Genomic DNA, 12,785 nt, shown 5'->3' with positions numbered 1-12,785 from the left:
ATCCAAGATAAATTAAGCTAGTTGGAGCTGTTTAGAGAACACAGAAGAAGATAAAACTCTACTTGGGCACCTGGGTGGCTCAGTGGGTTAAAGCCTCTGCCTTCGGCTCAGGTCATGATCTCAAGGTTCTGGGATAGAGCCCCGCATCGGTCTTTCTGCTCAGCAGAGAGCCTACTTCCTCCTCCCTCTCTGCCTGCCTCTCTACCTACTTGCGATTTCTGTCTGTCAAATAAATAAATAAAATCTTTAAAAAAAAAAAAAAAACAAACTCTACTCAGTCTAGGGCTCACCTGAAAACCCACAAAGGAGATCTGCATGGAAAGAATGGTGCCCAGGCAGTAAACAGTACAGTAGGCCACATAGATCCGATGGGAGAAACGTCCTGTGAGCATCAGCACCAGTACATGAAGAGGAATCAAGTTGATCAAGAACACATAACCTCCCCATGAAGAGACCTATGACAGGATAAAAAAGAACAGTTCCTCTCAGTACTCCTCCTCAGACCCCACTATAACTTCGGGTATTACCTGTGACCTTACAAAGAACATCTCTTTACAATCTTCATTTATGCCAAGTGGCTTAAAGAGCTTAAATAACTGACTTCTTTAAATAGGAAAATCAAATTCATACCTATTACTGTAACTCAATCCCCTATTCTCTATACCTCCTGCCATCATGATCACAAAAGTAGTACAGAACCCTCAGGGTTAATCCACATGTAATCGATTATAATGTTATAGGGAGGATTTAAGGATTCATAGCAAGTAGAAGCAGTTAAGAGAAGTCTAAGTGAACACATAAGACTGAACAGGAAAAAATGTAACCAATATGTACCCATAGGACATATGATATCTGGAAAACTTTAAAAATTAAAACATTATCTCTGCCTTGCTATTACACAATAGACGGATATCCACACCTGCCTTGGACTGGGCTTTCTAGGGACACAAGAGACAATAAAGACTTCTAGCCTCCAATTCATGGTCTCAAAGCCCAAGAGCTATTTCCAGTTTCTATCAGTTGATCCCAACAGAGACACTCATGGAAGAAAGGAGTGAAAAGTTACCATGTAGAAATAAGCAAGGGCACATTTGGCCGCCCAATAGATGGAACCAGTCTTTACTGCTTTGATCCACATGTAGTAGGTGAGTAGCATGCAAAAGATGGCAATTCCTGCAGAAAAAACAGAGTAACAATTCAATAAAAGGCCATACTGGCACAATGTTTAATAATACTATTCTGGGGGGCCTGGGTGGCTCAGTGGATAAAGCCTCTGCCTTCGGCTCAGGTCATGGTCTTAGGGTCCTGGGATCGAGCCCCGCATTGGGCTCTCTGCTCAGCAGGGAGCCTGCTTCCTCCTCTCTCTCTCTGCCTGCCTCTCTGACTACTTGTGATCTCTGTCAAATAAATAAATAAAATCTTTTAAAAAAAAAAGAGAGAAAAGAAAAGAATACTAATTCTGGCAGTGCCTAGGTGGCTCAGGTGGTTAAGGGTCTGCCTCGGCTCAGGTCATGATCCCAGGGTCAGGCATCAGGCACCTTCACCCTCTGACCCTCCCCCATGCTTGTCCGTTCTCCATGATTAAATAAATAAATAAAATCTTTAAAAAAAAAAAAAAAAAAAAAAAAAGAATATCCATTTCTTAGGGCACCTGACTAGCTCAGTCAATTAAGCATCTGCCTTTGGCTCTGATCATGATCCCAGAGCACTGGCTCCATGCTCAGCAGGCAGTCTGCTTCTCCCTTTTCCTCTGTGCCTCCCTACCACTCATGTTCTCTCTCACTCTCTCAAATAAATAATAAAATATTTTTTAAAATATATAATAGGGACACCTGGGTGGCTTAGTTTGTTGAGCCACTGCCTTCAGCTCAGGTCATGATCCTAGGGTCCTGGGACCGGGTCCCACAACAGGCTCCTTGCTCAGTGGGGAGCCTGCTTCTCTCTCTGCCTCTGCCTGACATTCTGCCTGCTTGAGTGCTGTCTCTCTCTCTCTGATAAATAAATAAATAAAATATTTTAAAAAATAAATTTAAAAAAATGTATAGTAATAATAAAATCTTTTAAAAAAAATTATTCATTTCTCTTATCTAGAAAACAAAGTAAATGATTACAATGTTAAAATATTAGTAACATTCAACACTAAACTAACTCTACTTTTATAAATCCAGAGAAGAGCAAAAGGCCTTACATAAGGAAAATTACCAGCTACCTTTCTGGAGGAAATGACAGAAAGAGAGATTATAAATTTGTCTGAGTCCCTTCCTCCCATTTGTAATCTTCTCACCCAGATACCATTTTTGCTACTGCTAACATCAGATATGAACTCAGATTCTACTGCACTTCCTCAAGATCTACTGAATAATGAGATGAACAGATCATCTTCAGCATTTTAAGTCTTACCTTCATTATCATAGGAGCCAGCCACAGATCGGGAGATATATCCAGGAACTACAGCAATCATGGCAGCAGCAAGAAGCCCAGCCCCTGCGTCCTTTAAGAAAAGAGGGGTAACAGGAAGTTAACATCATTCACTCCTGACAGACAAGGATCCACTTGTCCATTCTACTTAAAATGGGCCAAGAGAACAGTCCAACAGTTTCCAAGGTAGAAGTGATGCTACAAGTCCTAGAAATGTTCACAGCACGAGAAAGCTAAAAACTTCACAAGCAATTCCCCATGATAAGACCAGTTTCTCTGAAACGGAATACACATCTGCTAAGGACAGACAAATTATGTAAGCTGTCAGACATCAGACACTGCCCCAGAATGGGCTATTTGGCTGGAGTATTCCCAGGCTTATGAATACTATCCCTAACAATATCTGCACACTGCTGAACAGTCACACCTCTAAAAGGTATGCAAGGATAATCAAAGGAAGACAATTATTACCTAGTCAAAAAGCCAAAAGGTGATCATCTATCTGGACTAAAGCTGACAGGAGCTTGGATAATCAAGTTGTAATATCACAAAGCAATCTGTGAGCTCAGAAGAGAGGAACAACAAAATATAACTCATCACTCCAAAAGCGAGTAAGGACTTATCTGTTGAAAGAGTCAGATTTGGAAGAAGAGCAGCAAAGAGAAAGATGAAAAGGTTTCCAAACTAAACTCAAGTGCCCCAAGACCTCCTACTAGTTTATCACCTCTCAGGTATCTCCCTGACACCATAGCCACAAACTAAGAATAGCATCCAAGAAGCCAGGATCAGCAATCTGGAACCTAGAAATAGAGAGTCAGTACTGTGAAGCCTACTACAACAGTGGTTTAATAATTTTTAAATAATGTTTAAAAAAATCAACAAATAATGGCTAAATGTGCACTGCCAGTAGGAAATATTAACCATTTTGGAACACTTCCTGTGTTTTTCCTCTCTCTTAGGTTGTAAGAACTTCGAAATCTAAAGCTCACCTTTCACATTTTAAATGTTTTTCTTTTCCTTATGTAGAAATTTACATTTGGCCTTCAAATGTTCTAAGAACAAACAGTTGTTAATACAGAGAAACCACATATTCTAAGGAAGGGACTGGAGTGAACCCAGTAATTCAGCCTAGCCAAAGCTGTCTTTAGTCTCTGGCTCCCTGCCCTTCTCTGGCCCTTGGTCCCCCACCCTCTAGCATCTACTAGAGGGGTTCAACATTCATTCCCAAGCCTATCACCCCAAATCCTTCACCTTGAGCTCTTTGGTAAGGTGGTACGTGACGATAGTGGTGAAGGAAGAGAAGAGAGGGGCCAGGAACACACAGACATTCCGAATGTCGATGGTGATGTGGAAAAAATGGAGTACATGGTAGATTGCAGCAGAAGTGATCATTAAGCCTGTAACAGGAAGAAGAAACCCCATTAGGTTATCTTAGTGAGACAATGAACTTAAGGAAAAGAGAAAGAGAAAACGGAAGTATCAATAAAGTGGTAACATAGACCCAGACAAACCATCAGAAATACTAACACAGAAACTGTGGTAGGCCTATAAATTCCAGAATTTATGAAAATTCAGCCATCCCCAACTCCCAGACATGTTCTCCTGTATACATAAGATCCATTTTTAGGAATCTATAATCAGAATGAAGTTACAGTCGTCACAAAATGAAGATATTAAAAATAAGGGAAACTGCTCCATAATATAGAAATGCCTTCTCTTAAAAAATTTTTTTTAAATCCTGTTCCTCTCACCTGGATAAATTGTTCCTCCAATGATTCGTCCCAAAGGGTACCAGGCCCGGTCATCAAACCAGTTATGGAATTTATAAAATCCCTCTTCAGCCAGGAACCGGGTAGTCCGATAATTAAAGTATCTATGGCAAGAAAGAAATGATGTGGGTCTCCTCCCCTTCGTACTCAAACACTTGTACCAATTTGAAGAGAATTTTGTTCCTCAGGTTTCACCACTGAGAAACTTAACCATTACTCTAATAAAAATCAATTTGGTACCAAAAATTATGCCAAGAATGAAAATCATTTTATATTACCCTAAGTCCCCTCAATTCTATCCTTGTCTCAACTAATGCACTACTTCCCTAGGAAGGAACTGCCACTGGAGCCTCACTCAAGCAGGATACTTCTTCACCAGCATGACAATTAGCAGGCATAAGCACCAGTCAGAGAATTGAAGCACCAAACACAAAACAGCTGAGATGCAGGCACCAATAAATTTGGCCCTTTCCAAGAGACAGGAACATACAAAAGAACATTTTGATGCCACACAGGAGTACATAAGGACAACTTCAAGTGATCACAAGTGATCAGCACCTCTGAAGATGTTGATATAACATCCACACACCTTACCATTTTTTTAATCAACTAAGTAACACAAACTTTTTTTTTTTTTTTTTTTTAATTTATTTGCCAGAGGGAGACACAGCAAGAGAGGGAATACAAGCAGGGGGAGTGGGAGAGGGAGAAGCAGGCTTCCAGCCAAGCAGGGAGCCCGATATGAGGCTCGATCCCAGGACACTGGGATCATAACCCAAGCCAAAGGCAGATGGTTAATGACTTGAGCCACCCAGGCGCCCTGTAACAAAAACTTCTTAATGAGTGCTTAAACTTACAAGTCCTACTCATATTATCTAAAATAGTTCTGTACGTCACCACATAATAACATAAAAATATAAATTACACAAAAACATGTGAGGAATGCCTGTCAGGCGCAGTTGGTGAGCACGTGACTCTTGATCTCAGCGTTGTAAGTTTGAGCCCCACTGGTTGTAGAGATTCCTTAAAAATAAGATATTTAAAAAGAATATTTGATATAAAATGCTTGGAGTTAGACATGGAAAAACACAATTCTTTAGGTCCAAGGTACATAACCTCTTAAGTTTCTTATTTTAAAAGAATAAGAGAAAAAAATATTTTTAAAAAAATAGAATAGGGGCACCTGGGTGGCTCAGTGGGTTAAGCTGCTGCCTTTGGCTCAGGTCATTATCTCAGGGTCCTGAGATCGAGTCCCACATCGGGCTCTCTGCTCAGCAGGGAGCCTGCTTCCCTCTCTCTCTCTCTCTGCCTGCCTCTCTGCCTGCTTGTGATCTCTCTGTCAAATAAATAAATAAAATCTTTAAAAAAAATATAGAGAGAATAAAAATAAGAATGACCAACAAACAATGAAAAGATGGTCAACATCACTCCTCATCAGGGAAATGCAAGTCAAAACCACAATGAGATACCACCTTACACCTGTCAGAATGGCTAAATTAAAAAAGACAAGAAATAACAAGTATGGTGAGGATGTGGAGAAAAAGAAACCCTCATGCACTGCTGGTGGGAGTGTAAATTGGTACAACCACTGTGGAAAACAGTACAGAGCTTTCTCAAAAAATTAAAAACAGAAATACTATATGACCCAGTAATTCCTCTACTGAGAATTTACCTAAAGAAAATGAAAACAGGGGCACCTGGGTGGCTCAGGTGTTAAGCATCTGCCATGATCTCAGGGTCCTGGGATCAAGTCCCGCATTGGGCTTCCTGCTCAGTGGGAAGCCTGCTTCTCCCTCTCCCATCCCCCCTGCTTCTGTTACCTCTCTCCCTGTTTCTCTATCAAATAAATAAATATCTTAAAAAAAAAAAAAAAGGAAATGACAACACTAATTTGAAAAGATACATGCACTCATATGTTTACTGCACTATTATCTCTACAGTAGACAAGATACAGAAACCACCTACGAGTCCATCAATATATGACTGGATTAAGGATGATATGGCATATATATACACACACATATACATATATACACAGATGCAATATTACACAACCATAAAAAGATGAGATTATGCCATTTCCAGCAACATGGATAGACCCAGAGGGTACTGGGCTAAAAGAAAGACCAGATGACAAAGACAAATACCATATGACCTCACAATAATAAACAAAAAGCAGAATCAGACCTGTAAAAACAGAAAACAAACTGATGCTTACCAGAGGAGCAGAGGTTGGGGGGATGGGCTAAATGGATGAAAAAGCATGGAAAACATAGGCTTCCAATTATAGAATAAGTCACAAGAGTAAAAGCCATGGCATAAGGAATATATTCAATGATACTTTAATAACACTGTTATGGTGACAGATGATAGCTACATTTGTGCTGAACACACCATAATGTATAAACCTGTCCAGTCACTATGCTGTACGCCTGAAACTAATGGAACACTGTGTACCAATTACATTCAAATAAAAATTTAATTAAAAAAGTAAATAGAGGGGCACCTGGGTGGCTCAGTGGGTTAAGCCGCTGCCTTCGGCTCAGGTCATGATCTCAGAGTCCTGAGATCGAGTCCCACATCGGGCTCCCTGCTCAGCGGGGAGCCTGCTTCCCTCTTTCTCTCTCTCTGCCTGCCTCTCCATCTACTTGTGATTTCTCTCTGTCAAATAAATAAATAAATAAAATCTTTAAAAAAAAATAAAATAAAATAAAAAATTAAAAAAAAATTTAAAAAAAAAAGTAAATAGAAGTTTAAAAAAAGGAAAAAATATAAATAAAAATATAAATAAATAAAAGGAATTTTTAATTGCTAAAGGTAATGATGACTAACTACCTTTCCTGCCCATCCCTCTAACCCTGTTTCCTTCTTGGTCAGTCAAGTTTGAGCAGCTGAAGTAAGCAGAAGTAGCAGATGGCAGAAATTTCTATCCTTCTATTTGTTGCTGATGAATGTTATTTTGGTTAACTGTCAGAGAAACACAAGGATGAAAGTAGCAGGCAGTCAACATATGTGAGAACTATGTTGTTTACCTAAGGGCAGGCAGGACAAGCCAGAGAAAGTATAAATTAGTGGGAAGAGGTCTGGACTGTGGTCACAAGACAGGCCTCAGTTTCCTGCTCCACAAAAGCAAGCATCAAATCACAAAATCTTTATAGTTCCTTCTAGGTCTGGCTACAAAGCAGACAGTCTCATTTTCCCTGATCATCTCACCTCAGTGTTACAGAGAAAAAGCTGTAACAGACTGGTGATCAAGAAACAAAAGAATATATTTTCTCATTCATGAGAAAAAATAAATAAATTTATTTAAGAGGCCCCAAAGAAAGTACTTGTGTGCCTCCAAAATGCTTTCAAATACCTAATTTGTAAATCAACTCTTATCAATGCTCCATAAGCTGATAGATGCTATTTTTAAAATATTAACGACACTTGAAGAACCTATGATTCTGGATTTCCAAATGTTTAATTAGGCCTAAACTTAAGGCAATAAAACACAGTGACTCTAGTGTCTAGAGATGGACAAACCTAGATTCAAATCTTGACTCTTCCAAACATGTAGCCTTTAATAGCCTCTCCCAGCCTCAGTCTCCTCATTTATATAGGAGAAAACAGCACCTCCATCTCACAGGGTTGTAGACTTAGAAATAGTCTGTGAAACAGTGCTTGAAATAAAATGAATACTCCCCTAAAATCCCTAATCAAACTCATGGCTTTAAATTCTCTCCAATATCTTAGAACTTAACCAATAGGGCCCAATTCCTATCATATAAATTGTTAAACAAAGTCATAAATCTCAAGTTCAAGACGTGATTTTTCTTTTGAGCCTTAAACACACACCAGGCCCCTTTCCCTCAATTTGTATCACTAACTGTGGACCACACTGAGCAGCCAGACTTCTCTTAGCCTAGCCACCTAATGAGTTCAAGAGACTTACCAGGTTAATTCCAACAAAAATGTCTCAAAAGGAAGCAATTATCTCCTTTGGAAAACTTGAGAGTTTTTTGCTCTAAATATATGTGCTCCCTAGCACATCCCCAACACCAAGAGCTGATTAGAATGTGAAATTTGAAACCCATGAACCTGAAGGCTTTCCAAAGCAAACATCAGTCCAAGCAAAAGTACTCACGGATCAAACTCATGGATGACACTTTCAAATCTCAGGACAGCAAACAGACGAGTGGAGAACGCTGCAAAACCAAGAGAGATAGTATTTTAATGGTAGTCTGCCATGAAATATAGTAGATTAATATATTATAGAGATAACAGTATTATCAAGCAAAGAAGTCACAGGAAATATAAACTGATTCCTAAATAGGGGGTTCCTGGCTGGTTCAGTCAGTATAGCATGTGACTCCTGATCTTAGGGTCACAGGCTAAACCCCATGTTGGGGGTTGAGTTTACTTTAAACAAAAAAAGAAAAAAAGAAGAAGAGAGAAAGAGAGAGAGAGAGCTCTGAATAAATTATTTATCCATCTCTCCCACATAGGGGAAACAAAAAAATTTCACTATCCCTGACAATGCCACCTAGGCATTGTAACATAGGCAGACATAGGCAGGACACATTTAACTCATTATTAAGGCGTTGAACAATGCATTCACGTATTAATACTGCACTCAACTTACATGGTCATTTTTTCTATATGTTGACCTCCCCTCCCCACAACTAACCTTAACTTTGGAGCAAACTAAGAGGTAAAGCAAATCAAGACTATACTTACGACTCATCAAGAACTAAAAAATCTAAAAAATAAATAAATAAATTTAAAAAAAAAAAAGAATAAGTTCTGAAGAGATTTTCAGAAATACTAAAAGTAGGCAACTAGAAACTAGACTGAAGACAATTGTCTTTTACAAAATTCAGTGTCCAAGGGTCCCCAGTATATCTTTCAGTCCTAAGAGAAAAGAGAATGAGCACAGCATGTTTCCCATTCTTTCTCAGATGATCTCTAGTCCTACTTCTATAATCCTGTGTTTCTTATATCATCTTCAAAAAATTATACTGATGGATAACAGTAAAAAGAACACATCACAATCTACTGAAAAGAACGAGGCATTTAAGAAAGCCATTCTTGGTTGTTTTTTTTTTCAAGATTTTCCCCTTTCCATCCCCAGAGAAAGCGAGGTCCACATGCACACTCACATAACACAGCTGCCATTGACAGAATGAGAAGCTTCAGAAGTGTGTCCTGTTTCTCATAGGACAACCGCAAAAATCCCAGCTTAGTCATCTTGACATCAATGGGTAGCAGCAGATGACACTCAAATAGCTGAAATGGAAAAGTCATCAGTGTAGGATAAACTTATCTAATTCATTTTCTTATTTTATGGTGGCAAAAATCCATAAAAGAGGCAGGGGCTAATGAACATGCCAGAGAGGGTCAGAGCTAATACTAACACCCAAGCCTTGCCTAAGGTATGACTGACTGGCAAGGAAGTAAGCCTAAGTCAGGTCTATGTGCCAAGACTCAAAAGGAGTGACTGGACTCTTTATCACCATAATTCTGCTTCCCACTCCTTCACAGCTAACAAGTACAGAATACTGTGGTACAACGGGAGTAAAGAGCAAACAGGGGAATAGAAAAAAGGTGGTTGGGGAAGAGATACAAAGAAAATTGGAAAGACTGGAAATAGAGGAAAAAAATAATTAAATGGAGAAAGAGAGCATTCTAGAAATGTATGAAAGAAAGCAGGAAATGAATACTAAGTACAGAGGTGAAAAGAGAAATCAGAGAAATAAGTCATGATTGAATATCCCTGATCTGTGGCCGCCCTGCATTTCAGCAGCAACCACTGACTGGCTACAAGCTTCTTTCTGTTCCAAATCCCAGTGGGGTCATAGGGTCAACTAAAGAGCATGACTGTTCGCTAATGCAGGTAGTGAAGCACTCAAGAGGGAGAGATATGCATACACAGATCACTGCACTTTCAATTCCATATATCACACTGCAACGACTGCTCAGATCTACAGCCAATGCCAGCTGCCTGTCTCAAGACTTGTCTGTAACTGACACTGCTGATTTAAGCCACTGATCTGAGTGACAGCTCATGGAACTAGATGACAATCTGAAGGCAAAAGAAAATGAATTTTTCCTACTGAAGCAAGAAAAGCACAGGGAAGAAAAAAAATTAGATTAAAATAAAACATGGAAAGGAGGTTATCTATTTCTGTTTAAGATAGTGCTACCTTCTTTATCTTTTTTTTTTTTTTTAAGATTTTATTTTTTTTTTAAGATTTTATTTATTGGGGCACCTGGGTGGCTCAGTGGGTTAAGCCGCTGCCTTCGGCTCAGGTCATGATCTCAGGGTCCTGGGATCGAGTCCCGCATCGGGCTCTCTGCTCAGCAGGGAGCCTGCTTCCTCCTCTCTCTCTGCCTGCCTCTCTGCCTACTTGTGATCTCTCTCTGTCAAATAAATAAATAAAATCTTTAAAAAAAAAAAAAAAAAAAAAAAGATTTTATTTATTTATTTGACAGAGAGAGATCACAAGTAGACAGAGAGGCAGGCAGAGAGAGAGAGAGGAGGAAGCAGGCTCCCCGCCGAGCAGAGAGCCCGATGTGGGACTCGATCCCAGGACCCTGAGATCATGACCTGAGCCGAAGGCAGCGGCTTAACCCACTGAGCCACCCAGGCGCCCCAGATTTTATTTATTTATTTGAAAGAGAGAGAGTAAGAGAGAGAGCATGAGTGGGTGAAGGGGAGAAGCAGACTGCCCTGCTGAGCAGGGAGCCTGACGTGGGGCTCGATCTGAGGACCCCAAGATCACCTGAGCCAAAGGAAGATGCTATATAGTGCTACCTTCTTAAACCGTAAGCTGATCAAGGGCCAAACGATTAAGAATATAGTAATAAAGGATATGCAACATTGTTCAAGGCTGCGGGGGGGGGGGGGGAGGAAGCTGCATCCTTCCCAATCTTTTTCTCACTATTACTGGAGGAAAAGATAGGAAAAAATAACACGGGACTAGGTGGAAGGCATAAAGAATCATACATTCCTAGCTCCAACATCATCTTTCCCCTAATTAACTGTCCCAGAGGGGCAGTTTTACATGTGTTTTTAAATTAAAACCCCAACGTTTCACCCTATCTTGCAATCAAAAATAAACATCTAACTTTAGGAAGTCAATAAACCTGCCACACCCCGCAGGTCTGTATCTGTTTTTCTGGAATGCCTGAAACAGAAAAATGGTTACACCACTGAGCTGATAGGAGCCACATGCCCAGGAAATGAAAGGACTAGAGCTGGACCAGAATACTGAGTACGGGAACTGGTAATTTAAGTCCGGACATTAACAGAGTTTTCCTAGTGTGCTCTCTGGTCATTTTCGCTTATCGCTAAAGTAAATACGAGCAGAGACACATTTATACACTTAGCATCTGCTCTCCCCAACGGTGCCTGGGAGCTGTGGCGTCCTAGTCCCACCCTCGTTCTAGTTTCCAGGGCTGTAACTTCCCCAGCCCAGTTTGCCCACACACTTCCTCGTACCCTCTCACTCTTGTACTCCCCGCCTCACGCCCCTCTTCTGCTCACTCCAGCAGGTCCCAACTCCCTGCCTCCCTCCTTCACAGAACTCAACACCTCTGACACCAGCCACCGCGGGCACCCCACCCCCTCAGCATCCTCGGCGCTTTCCTCTCCGGGACTAGTCCCAGGATCCGATCTTTCGCACGCCCTCCTGGCCCTAAGCGCACGCCCCATCCCGGACCTTCACATCCTTCCATTCCAGGATATCTCCACCCCACATCCCACGCCCCCTCCCCTGCAAGGCCCTAGACACCGCTTCACGCACGCCACCCGCCGCCATCAGAGCCCCACCTCCTGCTCTTCGTTCAGCGCCACCAACAACCTGGGCTGCACCTGCAGCTAATTCTCAAATTATAGCCTAAGGCCTTCTCACCTGGCCAGCGTTCCTCAGGAATCCGCTCTGCTCCCTCTGCCATCCGTTCAGCGGCGCACCCAACCCTGGCAGCGGCCTGGTCCGCCTCCTGGACCTTTTCCCATTGGCTGGCTCAGGTCCGCTACCACACGTCGAAGGAGAGATAGGATTGTGGAACTGTCTGTCAGAGACAGAGGCGAGGACAAAGCCGCACTCCCACTTCTTAAATGGACAATACAGATATCACTTAGCAGCTAGGAGGCGGGACTTCGTGCTCCCGCTGAGCTGTGATAGGCTCGCTCGTGAGAGCGAGAGCGCGGAAAGAACGTGCTCGGAACAGTTTGGTTGAGAGCAGAGGAGTGACGTGTCGGTCTGCAGACCGAGGAGTCGCGGGGTGAAGGTGTGGCGGGTTTACCCCAGTCATGTGACCAGAAGCGGAAACTACGCGAAGCAATAAACCGAATCTACAAATCCCAGAAAACAGGCCAGGAGGCTTCTCGTCTCAGTTTGGGAGAAAAGTGCAAAAATCGACTGTTACCTAACATAAAGTTAAAGGAGAGGAAGGAAGACTCTTCTACCTATGCTCGATGAAAACTCAAACGGTTTCTGGTCCAGACCGCTACATCTTGTACAGGATGAGAATTCGCTCAAGAGTTGTTTCTGGCAGTGCTCCCGTAAACTGCGATAGACGAGAGAGCCCGGCCACATTTCTCGAAGCATATCC

At 41.5% G+C, this 12,785-nt stretch overlaps 1 protein-coding gene across 1 annotated transcript in view; it reads right to left on the bottom strand.

Moving 5' to 3' along the window:
* The window catches only part of STT3A (STT3 oligosaccharyltransferase complex catalytic subunit A), a 31,054-nt gene extending 18,620 nt beyond the window's left edge, over positions 1 to 12,434 (bottom strand). Inside the window, exons 1-8 of the mRNA XM_082683852.1 lie at positions 12,083 to 12,434; positions 9,329 to 9,455; positions 8,314 to 8,374; positions 4,170 to 4,291; positions 3,670 to 3,815; positions 2,401 to 2,491; positions 1,067 to 1,173; positions 291 to 455 (exon numbers count right to left, since the gene is read on the bottom strand). Coding sequence (XP_082539978.1) covers positions 291 to 455; positions 1,067 to 1,173; positions 2,401 to 2,491; positions 3,670 to 3,815; positions 4,170 to 4,291; positions 8,314 to 8,374; positions 9,329 to 9,416 — 780 coding nt within the window. The 5' untranslated portion in view covers positions 9,417 to 9,455; positions 12,083 to 12,434. The remainder of the gene's footprint in view (positions 1 to 290; positions 456 to 1,066; positions 1,174 to 2,400; positions 2,492 to 3,669; positions 3,816 to 4,169; positions 4,292 to 8,313; positions 8,375 to 9,328; positions 9,456 to 12,082) is intronic.
* Between the last annotated feature and the right edge of the window lie 351 nt (positions 12,435 to 12,785).

This window comes from Mustela nivalis, assembly GCF_964662115.1.
Source record: "Mustela nivalis genome assembly, chromosome: 9".
NCBI lineage: Eukaryota > Metazoa > Chordata > Mammalia > Carnivora > Mustelidae > Mustela > Mustela nivalis.
The sequence above is the reverse complement of the archived record's forward strand: the minus strand, read 5'-3'. Positions and strand labels throughout refer to the sequence as shown.